Source organism: Python bivittatus, unplaced genomic scaffold (assembly GCF_059951505.1).
Source record: "Python bivittatus isolate LINGU-HERP-01145 unplaced genomic scaffold, Pbiv_v1 ctg000100_np1212, whole genome shotgun sequence".
Lineage (NCBI taxonomy): Eukaryota > Metazoa > Chordata > Lepidosauria > Squamata > Pythonidae > Python > Python bivittatus.
Window position 1 is genome coordinate 2,297,934 of NW_028277038.1, and position 26,330 is coordinate 2,324,263.

Consider the following 26,330-nt stretch of genomic DNA (forward strand, 5'->3'; position numbering starts at 1 on the left):
TCGAACTGTTGGGTTGACAGGAACTGGGGAGGAAACAGGAGCTCACCCTGTTAACGCGAAGGCTGGACTCGAACCGCTGACGTGTCGACCATTTCTGGCCGGCAACTTTCAGCGTCATTAAGCCGCTGCGCCACCACGTCCCCCCTTCTATACTGAATACTTTCTTCAAAATGTTTATAATATGCTCACATTTCAAATTCCCATGAAACCTACCTAGTGAAGGCGTGTCGGGCAACCGATTCATTCATCTGCCTACAGCCCAATGGTTTTGACCTGAAAGGGATCCTACCCTCATCCTACTCATCTGTTTCTTGAATGGGTGGTTTCACATAATATTGTGGATAACTTTCCCCAAAGATCCTTTGGAGAAACCATAGCAGGAGATTTAAAACTGGGTTCATTTCAATTGCACACATGCTGCTGGTTTAGTATCTCTACAAGTAATGAACGGTCCATTTCAATGGGGCTTCGGGGGGGCAGTGTCACATTTTTGGTTCTTGTGACTTTGTTTCCAAAAAGAATGGCTTCCAGATGTGTAGGCTTCATCGTTCTAACCAGAGGCATTTTCTTCTTTTTCCCCCCACAGAATCCTGAATTCGTGCACAGATTTAATGAAGGTGAGGGATCATTCATTAAACAGAACTCCATCTGGTGCCTCATGGCAAGAAACTCTTCCCCACTGCCGTTTTTGGTCAGATGTGTGGATCATTGGAAAACCCTTTTATTTAAGGCCCCACGGTAGAAATTGCTCTGACTTCAGACCCTTTCTTGCGAATGGCGTGCTCGCACCCAGCAATCAGCTGAATTTTTCTGCTTTCTCCTCTGGTTTCAGGCTATCCGGCAGCTTGTCATGACCTCCACACAGTTGCAGAAGGAGATTGTAGAAAGCGGAAGGGTGAGACCTTGTTTATTCTCTGTGGCTGTTATTTATTTTTTTTAAAAGTGGGGAAAATTGTCAGTCTCTGTCCCCCCTTTTTCCTCACGCCGCATCTGTAGTTTGACCGTGACATTTCAAGCAGGATCTTCCCTCCTTCTTGGGATCCTAGGAAGTCCATTCCTGTATCTATTGCAAATGTCGATAATACAGAAATACATTTGGATTATTATCATCTTCCAGATCCTGTTGCTTCTTCCCTCCCACCCAGAGTGAGACCCAAAGTTTAGTCTTTCAGAGAAATGAATGCAGAGCATAGGAGCTGGAGAAAGAACACTATTTTGGAATTCTAGATAGATGAGAGCTTGGTTGATGGTGGCCATGTCTTCTAAATTCCCGCAGCGGGCCCTTTCCTCTACACCAGTGTTTCTCAACCTTGGCATCTTTAAGATGGGTGGACTTCAACTCCCAGAATTCCCCAGCCAGCCATGCTGGCTGGGGAATTCTGGGAGTTGAAGTCCACCCACCTTAAAGTTGCCAAGGTTGAGAAACACTGGCTATTTGGGGTCTGTACAAGGCAATGATAAAATATATTTTTTTCTGGAACACTAGGGGGCAGCAACACCCCAGGAATTTTATGCCAAGAACTCCTGTTGGACGGAGGGCCTCATTTCTGCATCCAAAGCGGTTGGATGGGGAGCAACTCAGCTTGTGTAGGTATCTGGATCGCCCCTCAGCTTTCTTTCCCTAGCTGGCTTATTTCCCGAGACAGAGCTTGGTTTCCCTGCTGGGGACAAGTCATGCATTTTTCTCACCTTTTTTTTTGCATCCCGCTTCAGAGAATCTGCAGACAAGGTAGTCCTGCACATGGGCAAATACGAGGAGCTGATTGTCTGTTCGCACGAGATCGCAGCTAGCACGGCGCAGCTCGTAGCTGCCTCCAAGGTAAATGGTCCCCAAAGAGAAACAGCTGCATCCTCTGGATTTTTATTTTTTTCCCCAACTGATCCAGGTTTCTACCGTTGGAAGTGATCCAAAGCACGTATTAGTCTCCGAAAGCGTTAAAAGGGATTGTTGAGATTCTTGTTTTTGGTTTGGGACACCAGGTGAAAGCAGAGAAGCACAGCAAGAACCTCAGCAAGCTCCAGGAGTGCTCGCGTACGGTCAACGAGATGGCCGCCAACGTCGTGGCCTCCACCAAGTCTGGTCAAGAGCAGGTAGAAGAGAAAGGTAAGGCCTGGTTGGGGTGGCTAAGCGGGACGTAGAGAAGGCTTGTCCTTTCCCATCTGCAGTCTGCACTTCAGACAGTTCGGCTGACTGGTTTGCAGAAGGGTTCATGGCCGCGTTGGCAGCCTCGTCAACTTCGTTGGCGGTAGCAAGAGAATTCTGGGCATTGAATTCCATCCCCCTGGAAGGTGCTGTGGCTAGGAAGCACTGATGCATTGGAAGCCAGAGGGAGCCGTCGAAAATGCAGCCCTAATGGGCAACGATCATTTTTTAAAGCCACTTTTTATTCCACGCCTCTTCCGAGCAGCTCACAACAGCCCTGAGAGGTGGGTGGGATCTGTAAGGGATGAGTGGCCTGGGCCTTCCTGTGCAAGGAGCAGAGCACTTCCGTATTCCTGTCTGGAAAACTAAATGGCTGTGCCTGAGAAATCTCCAGGAATTCCAATCAAGGAAGTTTTCCCTTTCTTTTAATGTGTCCATCACAATTGGGTGGTCATTCTGCCTCCCACATTCCGTTATTAGGGTCTCTTGAGCAGGAGAAGATGCAGCTAACTTAAGCTGTGATTTTATTTGTGGTATGTTATACAGACACTCTTCTTGGGCAGCAGTAGGTGCTGAACTAGGCTTTCTGAGAATCTCAGCTTTCCTTTTAAAGAGAGAAATCCAGGCCCTGTAGGCTTGGTCCATGATTTTCTAGAGCAAATGGCCTTGAACTGCCTTAGGAAACAATGTTGGAGAGAAGACGTGGTGAGGTTTTATTGAAACGCAGCCAGGGTGAAGAATTGCAGAATGCCCAGAATTGCAGAACGGGGCAAGCCTTCCATCTCTCCTGTGCAACCTTGATCAAGACAGGAGAACATCTGGAGGAGGAGCTGGATCGTGACCACCTCTGTAACGAGCCTCTTTTTCTCTTCCAACCAGACACCATGGACTTCTCTGGGATGTCCTTGATCAAACTCAAGAAAGAGGAAATGGAGACACAGGTACTTTGGAGCCACGGAATTTCTTAACAGGAGTGTTGAGATTTTACTCTTTTGAGAAAACGCATACATAGAAGGAAGGTTTGGATAATGTAGTGATGTTGACTGCTCAGGATGTGGAGGATGACACCTCCTTGAATGTAGCGCCTTTCCCCAAAGGCTGGTCCAGGAATACCTCAACAAGCACGACCCAAAGCTCCCCGCTGCCCCATCTTATAACAACCTAGTTGCAGATTCTTGTGAATCTAAATAACCATAGCACAAGGATTGAGTTTCCTCTAGGAGAACAGGTGTTGGACACCAGACCCTACTGCTATTCAACAAATACTTAGGGCTCAGCATGCTGGTCCAGATCACAGCATCATGAGAAGCTGGATTTAGTTTCCTTTCACCTGGAATGTAAGTTAGTCATTGCTTAGAAAGCATGGGAAACAGCTGAGTGTGTAATGAGAATGGGTGGGCCTGCTGGTCTTTGTTCAGTAAAGATTGTCCAGCCAGGGCACCATCTTGTGTAGCACAGGGTGAGACCCAGGCTGTAAAGTATAGTGGACCAGCTCCACAGTGGCACGGGAAGAACTTGTGGGTCTTTGCTAAATGGTTGTTTGAGGACCTGCTCTTGGGAGATTTTTTCTTGTCACTTATTTATTTCTTCTTGCTGCTGTGAGCCACCCAGAGGAATGGCACGTCAGATGGGTGGCTGTGTCAGTTTCTTAAATAAAGCGAGTGAACTTACCTGCTCTTTCACAGAGCCCAATCCAGAAGATTCTGTGTTTTGCAGGTGAAGGTTTTGGAGCTGGAAAAGACGCTGGAAAACGAGAGGCTGCGTCTCGGGGAGCTGAGGCGGCAGCATTATGCCTTGGCCGGTCTTTACGCGGAGAGCGCGGATGGAAGGAAGCCTGCTGTCGCTCGTAAGCCAGCATCCTTGCAGAGACCTGCCACGGCACAGAAGCCAGGCCAAACCAAGCCGGACCATGAGGTGAGCAGAGTGAGGGGCTCCGTTCCCCCACCCCTACCACGGGCAGAAGGGAAGGGCCACGCCATACCACTCCCTCACCACCCGTGATTCTCAGACCCTTTTCCCACTGGACTTTGGCCCCGTGAGAATGCTTTGCAAAAACCCGTGAGACAGGCCACGCTCCCTCCAGAGAGGATGACTTCTTCAGCTGGAAAACAGCTATTACAGTTTTTTTTTTTTTTTTGGCTCCCTCCCTCTTCTCCTTTACAGTTGGCGCAGGATGGAGTCTACCAAGCCCACATAGTTAACTTCTAAGGCAACCAACAGGCAGCCGAGCAGAGTAGAAGCAAGTGCCAGAAAAATGGCTTCCCGGTTTCTAACTCTGCCTTGCCCTCAAGGAATTCAACCCTTGGATCTGCTGTTTTTTCGCCAGTACCCCGAAACATAGATTTCTGGTGGAGGGGCTAAGATGTCAGCACCCTTCAGCCTTTCTGTGGCAGGAGACACTCAGGAGCCCCCACCCCCAGTGTAGACATTCCAACCCCTTTAAACATCTGTGTTTTAAACAGATGCCAACGGGATCTCCATTGCCTTCTGCCGCCTTGGTTTTATTCTGAGAGGTCTCTTCTGCCCACCACTGTCAATGAGAAGGCAGAAACCCTAAGAGGAAAGGGGATTAGGGCTCGCTGATATTATTTATAAGCAATAGGAATCATTTGGGAATTTTTGAGTAAATATTGGTGTATCTATTATTCTATGAAGATGTTTTTAAAGAAATGTGAATTTCCGTGGCTACTGTTGGTTGTTTAGATGTGGTTCCTTGTAGTTTTTATGCTGGTCTGAAGCAAAACGAAAATGGGTTACCCTGGGGTGAAAATGAAATACCTTTTAGAGATTTTATAGTACACAATTAAGAAGAACTGAATTTATACACAGAAAGGAAAAAAAACTAGTGGTTTTAAAATCCCTTAAAACCTTACTTAGGAATACAATGCAAAAAAAAAAAGTCATCCCACTTATTTCAGAATTACTGTTGGAAGTAGCTGAGATTTGGAGAGGGGGCTTCTTTGCAAAGGAAAAAGAGACTGGGAGGGGAACTGTTCTTAACCAAACCTTAAGATAACTTTTTCGCTTATTAAAATGATTTAGCTGAAACTGGGTTGTGTCTTTCTTTTTGGCCATTGGCTAGCATTGCCTGGGTCATGAAGTTTCATTTAGCATTTACTCTCCGATTTGATTCTGCCACTCCTTGAATGAGCTTCCAAGGAAAGCTTAGTGTATAGATTCAAACTCGGGTCACCCTGATTACAGTTACTGAGCAACTGACTAGAAGAGCAGAATCTGTGGGGGTTGCACACGGGTTATTGACTTCCCAGCACGGAAGGCAAAGCAAGATTTCTCCTGGGACCTAACCAGCCATTATCCTCCTTGCTCCAGCTGTTGCTCCAGTTATGAGAGATTTTATAGCTAGGAAATAAAGCAGCTTCTGTTCAGACTACCAAGCAAGAACCTGATTTATGGTTATATTTTGAACAGAAAGGAAGTTCTGTTTCTGTTGTACACACACATCTAATTTTTACCCATTGATCATCTTTTATTGTACACTGTTGCAAAATGCCAGAAAAAGGCTATTTGATACCAGCCTACTACGAAGTTCCAATGGAGCTCGTTAGTGTATAGAATGGCTGTCTGCATGAATTTCTAGCCTTGAAATCCAATTAAATGTTTTGCTCCTTTTTTCCTACAAAATCAGGCCAGCCTGAAAGCAACACACTTAGGTAAGCCCTGATGGTTGAAATCAGTGGATAGTTGGAGAAAGGACTTGTTGAACCTTGGCTACAGGCTCCCGGCACACTGTAGGCGTAAAGAAGTGTAAGAAATCAGCAACAAGAGTTTGTACAAAATTTAGGAATTTTTTTTTTAATGAGTAATCACTGCAACCCCAAAGTTTGTTTCTATAAAACAGCAATTCTACAAGAAAAAGTAACCATTTTCAGCTCTGAAGCTTGTTTTGAAACCACATTCTAAGTTGTACAACAACGTTGAACAGGCTTGATACATTAGGAGTTGTCCCAGAAGCAAGAAAGGTAACATTTTTCTGCATCCCAGGCACATTTGGAGGCTATAGGTAGCACGGTGTAGTTTAGAACTGGCTCATTCCAGCATCAAACGCTAAATCGCTGTAATCTGAGGCCTAAAAGCACCAGAAAACTGTCCTGCTGTAGGATTATCAAGTTGCCTTAAATGACCCTTCTCTTCGTTAAGACACAGAGCCAGCCTCCCTTCCTAGGACAGAAATAGCCTAATTCAGGCTTGAACACAGGCCTGCCTACGACCACCTACCAGGAAACGGCACTGATCTGCAGATCCGCTGCTGGGCATTGGATGAACAAGGGCAGACCAGCAAAATCTGCACGTGCTTTTTCACAATACTAATCAAGAAAGTGGACACTGCTAACATCAGGCCAGTTTACTGTGACGTTCCACGCTACCACAACCCTCCCTCCTGAGTTGCACACCTTCACAAAAAGGGCAATTAAGACCATGGTATAAAATTGCAGCTATTTCCCTCCCAGATAATTCCGTCAGGGAGACATGGCTTCTTACGCTTCGGAGGCGTTTGGCTTTTTAAAAGGGCTGTTTCAAAAACATGACTCGTATAAACGAAACTATTGCAAACCGTAATATCAAAAGTGAACGAGAAAGGTTCCACCCTGAGCGCTAAGAGAAAATCATTCTGTCAAGCAGGTTAAACTGCTCCCTGGAAGCAGCATGGCTGATTCTGGCTGAAGAACAATGTCTTTTCAGGTAGGGTTCGCCATCGCCAGGGCCTGGAGGTGACAAGGGATATCTCCACTTCAGTGAACGACGGCGTGTGGGCGGCCATTAGGAGAGCAGCCGGGGTTTGCGTTGCCACCTTTTCTCCATCAACTCCGACAGGCACCAATTCTGGCGCAATGGCTCTTTTTGGGCCAGGGTGTGTGCGTGCACACATGCAGTTTCAGCTTCCACCAAGCAAGAGTTGAAGATCCGTTCCTCTCCTGTCTTTTTCTGTCAGCCCTTTGATTTCAATTACACCTAAGCAGGAATGCCTGCAACTGGCAAAGGCCTTGAGTGGCTCCATTCCACCCAAGCTCCGATTATTATTTATTTGCTGTATGGACACAGCCGAAGGACTGCAACCTCGAGTGAACGTGGCCTGCTCCTCCCCCAGTGGGCTTGACTGACTCTTGCCATGAGACGAGGCTTCCTTCTTTCTCTGGTAAAAAAACCTTTTAGCAAAAATCTGCTGCCAGCCAAAGATCTGTGTTTCCTACCATAAGGAGACAATGGGATGCCGCCATCAGTTTCCTTCTAAATTCTCAGCATAAAGGGAAATAGAGGAAATGCAGAAGGAATTTCTTCCTAAGAAATTTCATGCAGTGGTTCTAAGGCACACGTTAGCCCTTCGCCCAGTGTAGCTGTACACTGTACAAAATCTATGTGCATCATGGCTGTAGCAGACTCTTCCAAAGTATCTCTGCACAATTTTTTTTTTTTTTGGAAGGCAAATTAGTAGCACGGAGTTTGGGAAGATGGGGGAGACTATGTCTTAATAAGAACATGATGATCCGAGTCCCAGAATGTTTCAGAAAGCAAGAAAACGCTCTGCGAAATTCATACACAGGCTTAATTCTCCTTTTCTTGGGGAGAGTTCAGATATTCTCACTGCCGACAAAATAAAAGCCAGCGGTGACACGTGAAAACTGGAGCAAAGCATCCTCGCCATGAACTTGAGTACATGTGGCCCTTGAGAATGTATGACTGATGAAACATTAAGCACCTGAGGCCTCTTCCTGGAGCAGAGTCACCTATGAACATACTTTGCCGCATCAGTTACGCAAGGGTGTCCAACAAGGGGCTTCTTCCTAAAACTAAGGCTGCTTTTCTAACATCTGGGCAACATCCAATTATGTTGTGAATCTGCAATGCTTGAAGAGTAGAAAACACATCACATACAACACTGAGAGCCACGCTTTTTCTCAATTAAAAAATGAAAAAGGCAGGAAGTCATAACTGATGTCAGTGCCGAGAAATGGATGCCTTAATGCCCGCCCTTGGCTCCATAGCGCGATGCCATGACAAGCTGAAAGACTAATACAATTGGCATCGAAGCTCATCTTTGTGACTTAAGCTGCCGAGAGTCTTTAACACAACCGAGACTTCTGCAAGTCACCCACTGGGCCCAAAAGGAATTTGAGTGACTCATCCGCTCAAGGACACTCAACTGGTTGAGATGCATCCAAAAGCTGTTCTTTAGATAAGCTGAAGCTTACGATTCCCTCCGAGGGCAAATCACGCGTCTTTTCCAGCACTGGATATCTCTCAGGGCACGGGAGTGCCTCAGAGGGTTGTCCTGCAAGGAGCAACTTTTTGAAGAGCATGTAGGAACAGGTCCCTTGAGAGAATCACATCCGCAAAGCCAGTTAACAAGCCGTGGCCTCAGAAGCTTTGCGTGTCTCACACGCAGTTAGCGTCAGAGAGAAACAAACTGATAAGTGCTACAGATCATGACAGAATCACATGGGTGTAAAGTGCTGAGTAATACTTGTATACCTTCGCTGTCTTTTCAAGAAATAAAAATGCTTTTCCCTTAGTCTATTTTTTTCACAATTGCCCACATCTCCACAGGGTGAAATAGTTCATACAGCAGGCTCTAACTGGTTTGGAACTACCGGCCTCGGCCAACCTCAACATTTTGTATCCAGAAGGATCATTCTAGCCCAAGAAAAGGAAATCTGGCCCCTAAGGAGAAAGGGGCATTTTGCAGATGATCCCAAGTATACAATGGCAAAACTGACAAAAGAGTATAACCTCAATTTTTTATCTTTCAACCTAAAGTTATGGCTTGAAGAAAAGATCCTCTTGCTCTAAAAATTTTTTATAAGGTTATTCTTAAGTCACTCTTGGAAAGAGGAAGAGCTTAGAACGGTATAAATATGATGCAACACGCATTTCCCAGGGCTTAGTTAAGCAAGCATGGTAAATGCTTAGCTTTGGTCGCCATGAGGAGGACGTGAACTAGAGAGTCCTGTTAAGAAGTCACAGAACGTAACGAGCAGGAGAAAAACGCTGGAGTGTATGCATCAAGGTCTAGATTCACTGCTCTGGGTTCTTCCAGAAAGATAAATCAGATGACATTCTGCACCAGCGGAAAGTCAAATGGCAACAGAAGCTGATAATTGATACAGTGTTCTCACAACTTCACACTTGTGTTTCTCACAGCTCCCTCTACCCCTTGTTATCACTCCCTTCAAATAACTTTCCAGTGTGAAGCTGCCCCCTCTCTTCAAGAACATGATTGTGGCAACACGGATTTCAGGGAAGTGTTAGTGATATCAACAAAACTCAACCTATTTAAGAAACAGGTCTTACGTGGAACTATACTGCAAATCAACCAGAGATGCGTTAAGACACTTGCCCAGAGATGGATGCTCTAGTTAAATAGGAAATGCTGCTTTCAATCTGTTTTTTTCCAAACGTGTGAATGTTTCACCTCAGGGACACACATCTTATTTTCTTTTAAAAAAACAACAGTAGTCCTGTTATCTTGAGAGATTCCTGGTCTTTTGGAAAAGTATAACTTCTGAAGCACACAAAAGATTTGTAAGAAGCAGCAAAAGGGGGGGGGGAGAGACTTTTTGACCCAATCTGAAGCAGACATGAGGTTCCCTGTTATAGGATAACTTTGGTTTAGGGTTAAGGAATGAGAATATAAAGCTGGAGGAACTAATTGGCTAAGATAGAAACAAGCATTAAGTCAAGCTTGGGCTCATGAGTGTTTTTGGCAGAACTTGCTCCCCAAGACACAGACACATTAAAGGCCAAGACTTTCTAGAACTTGGCTGGGAAAATGTGTCAGAGACACATATCCCTCACCACAAGCAAGAAGTTATGAAAGGAAGTGGGGTGAAGAGAGGAACAAGAAGCAGAATGATGGTGTTGCTCCAGTGGCACAGATTGTGTATTCCTGACTAATCCTCAAGAACGGAGATTTAAATTCCCATTTGCTGTTTTTTAAATCCTGAGGTTTTCATATGTACAAGTCGTTGATTTTTCCCACACCCGCCCACTGAAATTGGCAGCCTGTTGCTGAAATGGATGGGATTACATTAGAGGGCAAACAACTTGCCCCCCACTGGGGCTAATACAAAGTTTTGCTAACTCAGAACCACAAACTCACTAGTTTCTACATGTTTTTTGTACCACCGCCACCACCACGAATCCCTTTATTGCCATTTCAGTGTGACTTTGTTCTCAGAACATATATTCAAAAGCTAACCTTTCGGGGATTAGAACGGGGTTCTTTTCTGGAATTTGTTTCCCGTGCCCAAGTCAAGGAGTAAAAAGAACTGAGATCTCCTGGGAAGTGGCCAGCAGGCCACCACATGGCTCAAATCTCCTCTGAAGAACGAGGCAAGTCTCTGTTTATAATGGAAGCATTTCACCGATTCTACATGGGTTTCACACCCATCTAGGAAAGGGCTTGATGGAGAGGTTGATTCTCTCTTTTAAAAAATTGATCAAAACCAGTGGCGTTTGCAGGATCCGTTGAGGGTTCCCCTTGTGCACGGAGCGCTGTTGATTTCCCACTACTTCGGTTGACTTTCCAAGCTTTAAGGATCGTAAAAGGTCAGCACCAGTGTACAGAAATCAGGACGCAATGGCATTTTCATTCCATGATAAAACCGGGGTTGGGAGGAAGGCGAGGCGGGGGCCGCTGAGGCAGGGCGGGCGGGTACAGCGGCACAAACGGATTTGGGTAACCTGGCAACGGCCCTTGACCTGGTGGTGGAGCTCCTGTTCTCGGGGGAATTGGAGGATACAGAATGCTTGGATAAGGAAGGGCTGGCCCCGCGCTCATCGCCGCCACAAAAGGAGTCGGAAAACGTCCTGCTGGGACCACGGACCCTGGAGGAGGAGGGGGGGGATTACGGCGAGGCATGACAGAAGGAGGCGTATTTGCCTCTGAAGTCTGAAGCACAGGCTGAGGGGGCACCGGGGGCCGTCGGGGTCCTTTCAGTACCACCTCTTGGAGTTTTTCTATTTTTACCCGCCGCAAGTGAGCTAATTTCCTTTGACTCTGATATTCATCAATGAAGGTGTCCAGTGGAACTTCACCATCCAGAAACTTCTCGGCCATGTTCTGTTGGAGAGAGGGAATGAATTGTTAGGAAGGGACACGGTCTGGAAAGAAAGAGCCTGTTTCTAATGGCCTCTTTGTCTCTTGCTGCTAGAAGATAACTTGGAAGAGCTGACTTAGCCCACAGCAACTTCGTCGCTTATGTATCCCATGGTCTGGATCCCGTATCACATGGGCTTCAAATCACAAGCTCTCAGCTCCTCCATCTGAGGTCCTTTAACAATTTCCTACTTTCTAAAGCTCCAAGTTCAGCGGTATTCTTGGGTGGGTGGGTAGGGATCCAACCACAAGGGGAAAGACACCTTATAATTCAAGCCCTCATGATCAGTGTTAATGGTAGCTGGCTAGTATTTCATGGCGAGTCCATTTGTTTTGCAAGACTGCAGTGAAACCTCAGAAACAAGAATGGTTCCTTCAAAATCCCAGCAAACCCAATAGGAGATTTTTCTTATTTACCTCAGTGTCTTCTTCAATTTTGGCCCCTTCTGTCTGAAGAAGTGCAAGAAGGGTCTCCAGTGAAGCATTATTGGATTGTCTGTCTGCAAACCAGGAAGAGGTAGGGGGAACAACAGGAACAGCCATGAATTAAAGCAGAGCTCATAAATGAATGATTACCACAGAATAAAACAATTTAAAAATAAAAGCACAGAAGAGAAGCCATTAATACTAGTGCAATGCATTTAGGTTCAGAACTAGCACTGATTATTTGCTTGCACTGTTTTTGATTCTGACAAACTGAAAACCAGTTTTGTGCAATGGTTAAGGTCTGGACTAGAAACTGGGAGGCTGTGACATTAATCTTCCTTAGGCATATATTTTGTTTCATACTGGTTCTGGAAATGAAACTTAAGTGGTAAACACCCACAGGATGGATGAGGCCCTGCCAATGACTAGCTAACACAGTTATCATATGCATGTTTATGGGGAAAGTTGCATTAACTGCTAATTTGGGAACATGATGTTTTAGCTCTGTTTCAATACATTACAAGAGTTTGCAGCCATGGCTAGTTTTGTCTGGGCTCCGTGGTTATGTAGTGTTGAGCCTGGTTAGTTCTTGGATGGGTGACTATTCCAGACTGTAAGCTAGACTAGACAGAAGCAAAACAGACACTTCCTTCTATACATTTTCAAAGAAAACTGCATGTAATAACGAGGAATTTAGCTTAACTTGAGGATGTCTTCACTTTTTAGAGAAGTGAGCCTCGAAGTTGGGATGTCTTGATTCAGATATAACCCCAACCACAAACTCCCTAACAGATTTTTAGGTCTGCTGCACTCTCTTGCCATCAACTCCACTCCCTTCTTTGTAACATTTATTGATTTACAATATTTTGTACACTGCCGCAATTGCAAGTTCCTAGGCAGTATACCAGAAGGTTGAGAAGAACAAAAGCAGTAGAAACACACCCATACAGACATACCGAGGTGAATCCTTGCAATCAATTGATTAGGGCCAAAATAGGATAGGAAGAAATAAAAGTTTAAACTCTTTTGAAGTCTGCAGGGAGGAATACAAAGAAAGGAAGGCCAGCCCACCTTACTGCTCTGTGATAATGAATACTGAAAACATGTGTGCTGGTTGGAAACTTCTACTGCCCTGCGCCAGTGCTTTTATTACAAGACAGTATACTCCATAGAGCTTTTGAGGGCTGGTCGAGGAAACATGGCAGCCTTCCAAATGGAGTGGCCATCTCTGGGGACTGGAACACCAGCAGGCAGGATATATCTGTTCTTATCAACAGCTCATTTCCCCAAACATTCCCACAACCAGCAGCTGAAAAGTTTAACTTTTCCAAACACAAACTACTAACTATTAAGGCTACCAAACATTGTCAATTCGTTATAAGTCATATTTTTTATTAATTTGCATTAGTTCAGTTCTAAATTAAAAGGTGCTTTATATTTGGATGCCACAGCCAACCATTGCACCGAGAAAGGTCTTAGTGGAGACCAGGCTCCTTTTTCTCTTGTGGGTAAAAGGTGCTAAGGAGACGTGCCACCTCTTTTGAACGACATGCTTGAAAAGAATCAGTTTAAACATCTCTAGTTCAATTCACCACTGCTCAGCTCATTAGAGGACTGAATCAAGCCCATTCTTTGCTATGTACTGATATTACCTAATAATCTGGAGCTCATCCCAGCTATCCCAAGCCCCTTATGGAAAGGAAGAGACTTGAAGGGAATTGGATTTGTTCCTCCTGAATATTACCTAGCTTGGTTTTCTTTATCTGATACGCTTCGAAGAGAACCTGTAGCTCTTGATACTTTTGGGTTAATGAGGCTTTCAGGGCGTCTAATTTTGGTTGGTATAAGAGGTTTCCTTCTGCTAGGCTGTGGTTACTGGCGAGAGTCATATCTTTGCTAAGCTGAACGTTTTGGGCCTGCAAAAGAAAGAGGCAGACAGTTAGGCATAAAATCCATTACAGAGGTGAAATATTTCTAAATTTCTCTCTGGTGAGCAAGCACAGCAGTAAACCACCTTTCTGGTATTCATTTTAATTAGCGGGAGGAAAGGGGTGTGTGATCCCGATTGTCCGCCTCTCTCAAAGAAACCAACAGACTGAAAGCCCAGCCAGAATGTAAATCAAGCTCTCTCTTCCCCCTGCCCCGCCCCCCCAAATTTAATTTATGGAGGAGAGAGAAAGCAAAGAGAGGAGCTATTTGGGAAGCTGAGCAAGTTGGCTTGGTACTGTCTCATATGAGACCTCATAATGAGAGCCTGTGGATCAAAAGGGAAATTGTGTGATCTGAACTGTCATTCAGCAGGAGTGAACAGCAGGACTCTGTTCCCCCTGGTTTCCTTGATTGTACAAATCTGATAAAGGCGTCTTTATTGCACTCAGAAGTTAGCATGCGCATAATGCTGCTCCTGGAAGAGACTGGATGGATACGCATTCACTGAAGGCAATGTAACTTTTTAAAAAACAACAGTTTATAATCTAACATGAACGATAGGAATGAGAAGGAAAGGATGGCAATGAAATAGGTACCAGTTCCTTTATAAATGCTGTATAACAACTCCATGGAACAGCTGCTGCCTGAGTTTCCCCCATGTATTTGGTGTCTTCCCTCCTCCTCCAGACTGAGAAACAGTACACTTAGTACCGCAATGAATCACTTTCTTCCATTTTATACCAAATGCCAGCACCATCCCCCAAGATATTAAAAGCCACATTATGATGAGTCATATAAGACCGTTTAGAGCCACCAAAAATAAGCTAAAGAGTTACTGAAAAAATTTTGACTATTAGGTGGAAACTCTTGGTTGGTCATTGTGGGAAACAGGGCAGTGGACCAGATCAATCCTCGACTAATTTAGACAAGGCTCTTCTGTTACTCCTGAGAATGACTGATTTTAAGCCTAATTCCCAACATGCTTGCTACACATCTTCTCTTAATAATCACACTAAAATCTAAGAACAACAAAGCAAGGCTAAATGTGTTCTCTACATCAATTATCAATTCTTTTCCTATGACTCACTGCACATCTTTCTGCTTTTTATTTTCCACATCATCAGCCTACTATCTTGGTCATATAAATGAAAATGTTATATTTAGCTCATATTACACACATTCCCACTCGCAGGTACATCTATTATGTTGCATTTTTAAAAATCTCAACTAATGTCCACTGACTATAGCACTTAGTTCTGAGAAACCAATAAGTGTACAACTTTGATTTGTGTGTGTATTTAAAAGTATGCGTCTCTTTATTTTAAACATTCCAAACTATTTATGATCACTAGAATGAAACAGACCAACACCAAAATCATAAAATCCATTAAAAATATTCCCAATAGGAGGAGTTTATGGCTGGGGAATGCTATTGTTAAAAAAAAAAAAAGGTTGTAGGACACCTAAACACATCAACATGGGGACTTGGCATATCACAAAAAGGAGATTATTCTATTAGAAATATGCTGTCATAGAAAAAGTCTACCCACCAACTATCAATCTACAAACCTCAGTGCAGAGAACAGAACCAGCCACAAATAAACCCCACCCAGTCATAACAAAACCAATATCTCTGCAAGCAGCTTCCCCATGGGAGCGAAAGCTAACTTAGTAAATCACTCCAACCTAGCTACCACAAACAGATAAAAGATGTTTCTGCAATAATCACATTTGTCAGAAGTCAATCCTTAAGGAATAAGAGATTGAAAAACTCAGAACTGTATCTAACAGTGGACTTTTCACAATAGGAAGCTTCTGGATCCAGTAGAGTCTTGCGCCAACAAAATGGGGAGATGCAGATCGTTCTCCCCACTCCCCTGCAGCTTTTTTGTACCACACAGAAAGTCATCCAGCACTGAGTAGGGGTATGTGAGTGCATGCATGCGTAAGCTTCAAAAGAAGGGGGACTTGCAGAAAAAAAACTTTGTTCTCACACTGCTGATGAAAACCATCCATCTGATATCAGCTTTTATTGTGCACTTTATCAAATTTACCAACACTGGCACACAGGCACAACAAATTATCAAGGATATCAGAAGGTCTCAGGTAACAGGTACCCATCCTCAACACTAACAGCACTGGACACATTAGCGGAAAAAAGATGATGCAAAACTATATTCCATTCAATTAAAACTTCCCTTTTTAACCTTAATTATGCAATAAGCCTTTCTGCAACTATGTTTTATGGCTTTGTTACACAAGCTTAAGGTTGGACTTGCACAGTTATGGCAATCATGCAATAATTCATGCTAAATTAATACATTTTATTTATAGCTCAAGGCACAGCTTACAAGCTACAGCACAGGACTGAAGGACATGTCAAAACAGCTTCCCAATCTGGTGCTCTCCGCCCTTAATAAGGCCTAAAATCCTAGTATTCCGAGCTACTATGAACACAGACTGAGAATTGTGCAGAACACCCAGTGGTAAGACTGTTCTACATACACAGTATTTATTTAATGGATTTACTGAACATCCCAACTTTCTTCCAGCAGTTCAAGGCAGCTTCTATGGGGATCACCCACCATGATAATCCTATGAAGTAGCCTGGACCGAGAGAGAATGACTGCCCTGAAGTTACTCCAAGAGCTTCCATGGCTGAGGACAGACTTGAACCTAGATCTCCTCAGTCCTAGTTTGACACTTTATCCTCTACACTGCACTGACTCATTTACAGTATTCACTGAGAAGTTTATATTTCATTTGGGAGCTGACTCCAAGACCCTGTTGCTTACTCAATGAATTCATGGATGGGGTGAATTTAAATTTGCAACCATTTTCTCACGTACGTTCTCGTTAGTTTTATGTCGAACTTCAAAAATTGCATTTATATAACAGCCACCTCACAGTTCCGAAGGAAAAACTAAGCACATCAGAAACTGCTGGAGTGCTGAAAAACTACAAACAAAATGCAGGCATTATCACATGCTCCAAACAGAAAAGATAATTCAGTAAGCTATATAATAATGCAATGGAAGAGGCTAAACCATAGAAAAGCATGCCTTTCTATCAAGGGTGCAAATCTAGCACAAATTTGCTAAAACCCACATATCTCCTTCTAATTATATAAGCAGACTTTTCATCAAGGGTGGAAGCACCAAAACACCCAAGAAGCTTATAACTGAATTGGACTTCAGGATGTCACCAGAATATGCCAAAAGAATTCTGGGATGCCAAGTCTAGTTTAAATCTCAGTCACCCTAAATATATAGATGCCTTCAAGATTTTAAATTTATGTTCTCCAGTCTGAAATGTTAAGCCTTCCAAGTCCCTCCAGCATGACCACATCTGGACAATCAACTGGAGATGTCTGATTTAAATTGCTGATATGAGAAAAACATGGTCCTTCATCTAGCCAGAAAGCCCTACTTACATTTCTGCAATTACTGGCCACAAGTTCCAAACTTACCTATATTCTGGTGGAACCCCTATCAGCAAACATGTCTCAAAGCCCAACCAGTTAAATTTGCCAGTATCTATCTCATAGTTGAGGTTCCGTACTTTTGTTTCAGAACTCTCGGTAACAAAGAAATAAAAACAGACAAAGGCAATTTTTTAAGCCTTCCCATTGTAAGCTATTTTGGGGGAAAATAAGCTTGCTTTGAGCACTGACCTACATGTATTTTAGAGCAGGTTAAGAAACTGGGTACTTTCACTATAGGTTATAACTCAATAATAAAGCTATTAAATAGCTCAGCATTGAATTCAAGCATATGCTTCTTTTTTTGTCTGGAATGGAAGAGTGGAGACAGGGGAGAACCAAAGTATGGAAAAATTGCAGTTTTCCTCCCACAAAATTACCAGATAACTATAAAATAGTGATTCATGTGCAAGATTAGTTCAATTGTGGGAAACAAAGCTGTTCCTTAGGGAACAACTAACCTTAAAACTACAAATACCTTATGAAACACATATCTCAAAAAGGCTAAGCCAACAGCTCACCACAATCTGGCAAATCTAATTACAACTCTGCTCTTGCTGATGCTATAAGGAACCCTCTCAACATTTCCACTAAAATGGGGGATTAACAAATGATCCAACTTTTTACTAGGATAGCAGCTGTTTGTTATATCCTGCATTTTATTGCAAAAGTCATGTTCACCTCAAATAACAGAACTGCACACTTAGTTCTCAAGTTGCACATAACAATTAAAAATAGTTCTCCACCACCACCACCACCACCCAAATGTGGGCTGCTCTACACTTGATAAGTTTAGTTAACCTGTATGAGTGGAGGGAAATTTATTGATCACATTTATAACCATTTTTGGATCCTGTACAGATTCTTTTTCCTGATCTTCAAAACCATCCATAGCCCCAACCTCCTCCTGTTCACGTCTTTGAATAAAACCCTGTGGGGAAATTCAATACTCCCACTTCATCACACAGAACTATCTGAAGGTTCCCGGTCCTCTCAAAAAACTTCTCCCTTCTCCCTTCATATTATGCCCATAAATGCACCCCAGAAACTTCTATGCCCATCTTCCCCAGTTTAGTACCACCTAGATGTATTGGATCCAGAATTCTGGAATTGCAATTCCAAAATATAAGAGAGGAACGGATTAATTTTTCAGCAAAATCTCAAAAAACTGTCTTGTCTGTGATATCTTTAATTCAAAACCCCAGTTCTGATGTTCTGTTTTAACTCTATAATTGAATCTAACCATACAAACTGAAACAAATACACTTTTACTACATTGTAATTGTTTGATTCTTTTTCTGAATATAACTGAAAGATACCATTAAATGCATACAGTAATATAATTATATTCATTTTTACCCTGGTACTTAAGTTAACTCTCTCCTCTAAAGGACTCATTGTCCTATGCATAGCATGTTGACAGCATGGCATGTTAAAGGTTAAAAATGGAGCAGTTCTCTTGCTCATCCAATTGTCCCATTTACTACTGAAGTGAATGGCAAACTTGCAGAAGATTAGAATGAGAACATACATAATGAATCAGCCTTGAGAATCTGCAATTGTCTCAAATAATGGCATATCAGAGAGGTTTTAAAGTTTGCTCATTCTAACACTTAGATCTTGCTTCCCAATCATATTACTGATTACCTTGTTATCAGTCAAGCTAATGAAAAACAAAAACAAAACCAAGGACAGCTTTTAAACTTTACATCATGAAACTCATCTCCTCTCCCTCTCCCCATGGAAAATGACTCCTGTTTGGGGCAGAACTAAGATGGAAGTTTAAACAGGCAGAGTTTTGATCACACCATCATGACTTTTCTACCATATCCTGAGATCCCTGTGCGCAACTATGACTAAGAATAAAGTCCTATATTGCACTTTGTACAATGGGTTGAAAATTAAAGCACAGTAGCACTTAAGTGTTTTTCCCTATAGAGCTGCTATTCAACATCCAAGCTCTTTTGGTCTTGTCAACAGATTGATACACACCCAGTTTTTTTCCCCCCTCTCCAGTTTTAGTTTACTATTGGACACGGAAGTAACAGAGTGTTTATTACATGATACTCAAAGGAATACTTGCTATGTTGGAACAAAACAGCTCACAATCTATGAAAAAGATATTTTTATGTAGTACATACATTATGTCATACCAGAATGCTTATCTGAGTTTTAACTCCTACCAACTCGTATCACAAAAAACAGTTAGGAAGTACATTATTCGTTGATGGTGCAGTGAATAAATTGATGCCCTTATCAGAAGTTTGATCTACCAACATCCTGACAATTAACTAATTCAGTTGAAAGCATAAAATGCATCATACGTTTGGTAACTGGAACAAATTCTGCATGCATTATCCAGCTAAAATTTAGTGATGAATCACTCACTAAAGCTTAGCAACACCAAAATAGAAGAGAGATCCAAGATCTGAGTGGAAAGGGGGAAAAAAGTGAATCTGCATCATTATTCAAGCCAGGCAGATGGAAGTAGAATACCAATTCACTGTTATGTAACTTATCACAAGTCCAATTTTAAGAATTACATTTTATGCATTAAACATATCCCTTGCTCAGAGAACTATTTCCATCTCATAAAGCACAGAATCTAGTGGTATCAACAGGGCATACCATTCCAGGGGAGTAACATAATTATCCCTCCTTGGAGAGAGGTAAGATTCAGCCTTCCCTAACTTATTGTCCTCCAGATGTGTAGGATCCCAACTCCCATTAGAAACCAATAATCTTAACACATCTGGAGGTGACTGACTGAGACACAGAAAGCTTCTTTTTTTCCATCACATTATAAAATGTATTCCACTCATCTAAGAAGTGTTTTATCTAGAGTTCTTTTTTCCCCCATTTCAGAAGGCTTGGTGTACAAAGTTTGTTGCAGACACTCAAAAACTCAAATCCAATGGGGACTTAAAGATTTCAGACTGCATATATACACCAAACTAAGCCATGATTTGTTTAGCTATGATATACTAAATAACCCACAACTGGGTTTGCACAATATACATTATCAACCATGATTTTTAAGTCATAAGGGCTGGGCTCTTGCAAACACACTAAGCCAAAATGAAAGAAACCACATTTTAGCTTTTTTTGGTGTGTGTGGGGATGCCTTTGGGTCAGTGTTGACCTCTGGCAACTGCCTGGACTAGTCCCTGCAGTTTTCTTGACAAGACTTTTGGAAGTGGTTTGCCCTTGCCTTCTTCCCAGAGCTGAGAGTGAGTGACTGGCCCATGGTCACCCAGACTTTGTGCCTAAGGCAAGACTAGAACTCAGGGTTTCCCGGTTTCTAGCCTGGTGATTTAACCACTACACCAAACTGGCTCTACATTTTAGCTTAATGCATTAATCTACTCACTGTTTCTTATATTTTCACACACTAAGAATGACTATCACATACATAAAGCTATAGATATCTGACCTGGATTTTCAGAGATTTGCATTAACACAGTGGATATTTTTCATAAAAGCTTGTCATGGTATTCTAAAGAAATACCCCTTCATTTGACCTAGATTCATGTTCTTTCCCAATCACATGGTCACTCCTGCCCCTTCCCCATTAGAGAACTCCCCCCCTCATTTTGTGCATTAAAACATAATCATTATGCCATGATGACAGAACAGACTATTTGTAAGAAACAGGCTTTCTTTAATTGACTGACCACCAGAAGAGAAAACCAGCCTGTAGTTACTGGCATAGTTAATTAGTAGTCTTAAAACCTAATTTCATGTTGGCAGAAGAGGACATGACCACATTCACTATGAGGTTGGAAAACAGTATAATGGAGCCAAGAAATCTCTGTATCTATTAGATTGTTTTCTCTTCTAGTACAGCACACTTTGGAGGAATGCAAGGGATTGTCTATGAAAGCCCATCAATTGGAGCATTCCTGAGCCTTTCAAACCTCTCCTGTCTTGACTTCATACAATACAGGTTATGTTTTTGGGAGTTATATACTGTAAATGCTACCACTTTGTACTGTAACAGCATAGCAACTCAAATGCATTTCCAAGACCTTTGACTGAGAAAGATTTCTTTTAGTAGATCATTTTACCTAATTTAAATAGCAAAAAACCTCCTAAGTTTTGGTGAAAGGAAGGAAAACGGCAAAAAAAATTCATGAGACATAGTAAAACAAAGAGTAATAACTTATTGCAGGAACAGTGAGCAAAAGCATTTTAAAAATGGGTTTTCAAAGCAAGAGATACAGTATTTCTTTACTTCCCTTGGGTGGAAGGAAATTACTTTAAAGGGTAAATAAATTCTCTCTTTTGTAATTCTAGAGTTTAAAAATGCTGAACCCAGTGACTGAAAGCATGAAAAATTGATGCAGGGTAGCCCAATGATTAATTTATTCCAGAATCTGTCTCTAATTACAGGCTAATTACTTAAGAAAGTAGTAACTCTGCCAATTGAAGAGAAGCACAGGGGATAAAGCAGTGATTCTCAAATGATAGCCAGTGTTTACTGACCAAAGCCTTCTGACCACTTCAGTCCCACCTCAGGTGGTAAATACTGCTTTGCATGCACATGGCCTCACATACGCATTATGCTAAACAAACATCACTGGTCCCACTGTGGTCCAGATTTGAGACACGCAATGGGAAATGAAAAGTGAAATAGCCCATGGTTATTACTTTTACTTCTTGAGATTCCACACTATTAACATTGAAAATGTAACTCCAAACACCAGCATACACAGCAAAATAACTTGAAGTACATCACAGTCAAGAAGACTTGATTTCCCACTTAATTATATTTAATTTTTTATATCCTCAGATTAGCATCATTTAACAAGACAGGACAAGCACTAAATAGAGCCTAGAGGAATTTGCACCATGCAATAAAGCCTATAGGCCAATATCAGCTGCATGAGGCTGCAACCTATTGAACCTGATAGGTCTCCTTGAAAGGGAACCTGGTCAGAAGGTCACTGGTACTTTGAAATTTGCATTTCCTATAGGCTGTTCTTTAAAGCTACCGCATGCCAGATTTCCCCCCCTACCTCCAATGAGTATATCACCCACAAAACAGGGTTCACTTCATCAAATTAGCACATCTGGCTGTAAAAGGAACAAAAAAGGCTAGGCTTCAAGTTATTAAATACTTCATTTTTGCTTGAATTAAGAACCACAAACAGATGTTAGTTTCATCCTGTTGCAATGTTTCCTCGTAGCCCTGAATACAAAGGGAGTATTATCGGAATTTTTTTCACAACCTTAGCTATAGGAAGATTTCTACAGTTTACAAAATGTCTTTTCAGACTTATGCCACAGCTGTTCCTACTGCTGTTAGGCTGCTTTTTAGATTTTGTACTAGCTGGTTACCAAGGAGTGAGGAGGAACTAAAGATCCTCCCTCACTTTATGAATTCCAGACAACAAAAGACCATAGAGCTAAGCAGGAAAGATTTGTAAAGACACAGAAGCCCTTTCTTTGACTGGTAGCTATACAAGTTCCCAGATGCAAAATAATTCAAGAGTGAGCAGCCCAAACCTCAAACAGTAAAAAAAAAAATTTTTTAAGCAACAAGAACAAGATAAGGTGTGAAGTCACAAGTTCAAAAGTGTGGGTATGATTAATTAGCAAGGCATATGTTTGCTAAATTCAGAAACTTATTTTCATCTGCAAGGAATTGAACAAGGAACTACTTTTGCCTTTTTTTCATGCTTCAGTAGTTCCTATCTCAAGGAAGTGAGCTGAATACATTTTTGAACATTATCCTAGATTGCAGTCTACTCCAGAGGCAATGTGGAGCAAGAGTTCTGATCCTAGAGAAAACCTTGGGAGCCAGGTTCAAATTACGCAGCAGAAGCACAGAATACTCAACCATCTTACCCTCTGTGAGTGCTATTAGGATTACTGTAGTTATTGTTGGGGTATGGTCAAGGGCAGATCAGAGGCTGGGATCTGCTGATTTTACTGAAAATGTTTCTTCCCCATCAAGTAATCTGAGCACAGAAAAGGGACAGAGGGATATGACTACACTTACTACTGAAGCAATATGAAATTAACAATGAATTCAAGCTACGCCCCTGTGACAGAGCCACCAGATGGCTGTCCTGCTCAAGGAGTGCCCCTAATGCCTAAAACAATAAGGGCCACAGAGCCATAAGGAGATCCCATCCTCTTTTCAGGAATTACCCCATGTCTACAGGGCAAGAAATTACATCCTAAATGCAAAAACAAAAGTAACTCAATAAGTCAAGCCAATTAAACTGACAGGGAACCTAAAGGCAGGTCCTGTGCTTTTGTTAATAAGCCATTTTATTTTTACATGATTAGAAATCAGCGTGGGAGGTTGCCAACCTTCTGGCCCTCTCTCAACCTCGCTCACCTATTCCCACAATACCACAAAGTTCTAATTTGATGCACAGTCACCTAAACCCATACTCAAAATTGCACTCAAGTCAGCTCAATCTTCCACAATGTATTTCAAAGCAAGCTCTGTCAAAACTAGCAGGGCCTTACCTCTGAATAGATACGCACATGATTCAACTGAAAACATGCTAACCGGCATACAGGTGCAATTGCTTATTTGCTCAAAAATCATAAAAAACTTTATTATGGCCAAAGATGAACATGCTTGTTTACCCAGTTTGTGTTTGTCTTTACTATATCTTTACTATCTTCCCACAATGGCACAATCCATGTCCAACTCAGAACACCAAGCACCTTCACTTCTTAAGCAACACAGCTTCCTTAATAGAAAGGGGAAACAGCTATGCTGGCAGTAGGCAGAAAGCTTTACGAGGCCATGCTATTATTAGACCAAATATGGATGACCAAATCAGCAAGCGAGTCTTCGGGCTTCTGAGAACTCTTCTTTGAGCAAATTAAGGCAGAATTTTACTGAAAACGTTTCTCCCCCATCAAGAAATCTGAGCACAAAAAAGAAAAAAAAAACCCGGAAATAGAGCCGGCGCCCCCAAACCAAGTTTGGCTACAGGACAGCCGCGTTAGTGTAGGGTAAGCCCCAAATCAGGAGTTTGGTGGCACCTTTCCAGACCAACCTAAGTCTGGAAAAGCGCTCCCCAACGCCTCCAGATTTCAAGCCCAGCTGGGACCCCAGTTTTGCTCTGGAGCAGGGAAAGCTCCCGGGAAGCTCCCTCCCCCACGCCATCCTTCCCCCTTAGGCGACGGAAACAGCTGTTAAGTCCCATTCTGGCCAGATGCAAAAAGCCACCAGCGCTCAAGAGGGCTGGGAAACCCACGAACGCCAATGGGGTGAGTTGCTTCACGCTCAGAGCGGCAGTAACAAAAAAGACTCTTAAGCACCCGTTTCCTAGGAAACAAAAGTTGTCCCTCTTGAGCGCCCCTCTCCTCCAGCGCCCCCCAACCTCCGATGCCCTCCAACTCCTAACTTGAGACCTCTCCCCGCCGCCCCAATTCTCCCCTTTGGAACCTCCCACCCCCGTGCCCCCCTCTTGGGGTCCCACCTCCCCCGACTCTCCCCCCTCAGCCCCGTGGGGACCCCCACTCCACCCCTTCTCCCTTCCCCCAGGGATCGCCGCCCGCTCGGCCGCCCGCCCTACCTCCTCCATCTCCAGGGCCATGTTCTGGAGCTGCTCCTCATCTTCCAGGAGCTCGTTGAGCTGGTGAAGGCTCAGGCCCTCCAAGCGCCTCGCGTCCACCGCCATGTCGGGCGAGGAACCGAGGAGGAAAAAACCGCCGCGTCCGCCCCGCTCGCCGCCCTCCGCGACTCTGCGCTGGCAGCGGCGGCAGCTGTGCCCGCCCCTCCCGCCGCTCCACCGGAAGTGCCGCCGCCGCTCTTCCAAGCCACCTCCCTCCTCTCGCCACCAGGTAGGCAAGGAAGCGAGAGGAGGAGGGAGGGGGAGAGACGTCATCACGCCTCTCACGCTCCCCCTCCCCCCCAAAATCAAAACAGGCGGGAAACTGAAGGCGCTCTGAGGGGACGCGGAGCCGAAGCGCTTTCCCCGCCTTTTTAAAACAGTAATAAGGCGAAAAGTACTGATTGTCCCCGATTTATTGTAAAAAAGGACTTTCTGATTGCTGCATTATAGCCCCCTCCATGGGGTGGGGTACAAAAAATAGATAAAATATTTATTTATCATATTTATATAGCCGCCCATCTCACACAAGGTGACTCTTAAATATTCTAATTATATAATGAATTGTTAAAGTATATTAAATAATATATATAGTTAAAGTAAATATATATATATATTTATCCTTATGAACCTCTTTCAGATTTGCCCCTTTTTCAGGTTTGCTCTTTATTTTTTTCCAAGAAAATAGGGTCCCTTGTACCCATGTGACTCTGGATGGCTTACAATAAAATAAATCACAATGATTTTATTATAATATACTTTAACAATTCATTATATAATTAGAATATTTAAGAGTCACCTTGTGTGAGATGGGCGGCTATATAAATATGATAAATAAATATTTTATCTATTTTTTGTATGTATGTATATATGTGTATATGTGTATGTATGTATGTATATGTATGTATATGTATATTTATATTTGATGTTTATAACTTTGCTTTACAAAGGAAAATTGAAGAGCAAAGCCAAGAAAAATAAATAAATCTAAAGGACAGCTTTCTGAAATAAAGGACTCTCCTTTATAATAACGGGTGTACAGTCACTGTACTTATGTGAAATGGGAGGCTACACAAGTCAAATCCATAAATAGATTTATTAAATTTACGTGCCGCCTGACTCCCAGCGACTCTGGGCTGTTTGCAAATTTTTTAAAAACGTTCAAACCAGAAAACAACACGAAACAAGAAAGAACAAGGAGGGCAGAGATAGGAAACTCAGATGGGAATGAAGAAAAAGAGGGGTTTGATTATGCTTGTCAAAGGCCTGGCCGAATAAATAAATAAACCCTTAAAAAATCCCTTAAAACATGGTTTTGTCAGCAGACTTGGGAATCCCATGGAAGTAGGAAGCCCCGGAAATGGCTTTATCATTTACAAGATCTTAAAGGCATTCTCCCGTGGTTTCAATTATATTTATGTTTCAATTGCTCAATGGTTTTTTAAAGTTTTATTTTTAATTGTTCTGTTTTATTGTACGCCAACCAAGGTCACATTCGTGAGATGGGCGGCTATATCAATCTGATACATAAATAAATAAACCATGAAAACATTGAATGCAATAAAATAACCTCACCATCGCTTGTGGTTCTAAATCCCTTTCTAGAAGGATGTACGAGTCTAATTTGTTTTATTTTTATTTATTTTGCAAATT

General features: G+C 42.6%; 2 protein-coding genes across 2 annotated transcripts in view; one reads left to right on the forward strand and one right to left on the reverse strand.

The window, feature by feature from the left end:
- Positions 1-5,191, forward strand: part of HIP1R (huntingtin interacting protein 1 related) — a 34,875-nt gene extending 29,684 nt beyond the window's left edge. Inside the window, exons 25-32 of the mRNA XM_088135233.1 lie at positions 587-617; positions 833-895; positions 1,487-1,587; positions 1,714-1,819; positions 1,981-2,104; positions 3,023-3,084; positions 3,860-4,057; positions 4,307-5,191. Of these exons, the coding sequence (XP_087991359.1) occupies positions 587-617; positions 833-895; positions 1,487-1,587; positions 1,714-1,819; positions 1,981-2,104; positions 3,023-3,084; positions 3,860-4,057; positions 4,307-4,351 (730 nt within the window). The 3' untranslated portion in view covers positions 4,352-5,191. The remainder of the gene's footprint in view (positions 1-586; positions 618-832; positions 896-1,486; positions 1,588-1,713; positions 1,820-1,980; positions 2,105-3,022; positions 3,085-3,859; positions 4,058-4,306) is intronic.
- A 3,441-nt stretch (positions 5,192-8,632) lies between these two features.
- VPS37B (VPS37B subunit of ESCRT-I) lies at positions 8,633-24,775 on the reverse strand. Its single transcript, XM_088135234.1, has 4 exons — positions 24,642-24,775; positions 13,429-13,600; positions 11,676-11,758; positions 8,633-11,222 (listed from the first exon to the last, which is right to left on the reverse strand). Exons 1-4 carry the CDS (start codon positions 24,744-24,746, stop codon positions 10,749-10,751), a joined length of 834 nt encoding a protein of 277 aa, XP_087991360.1. The 5' UTR covers positions 24,747-24,775; the 3' UTR covers positions 8,633-10,748.
- Positions 24,776-26,330: the final 1,555 nt, after the last annotated feature.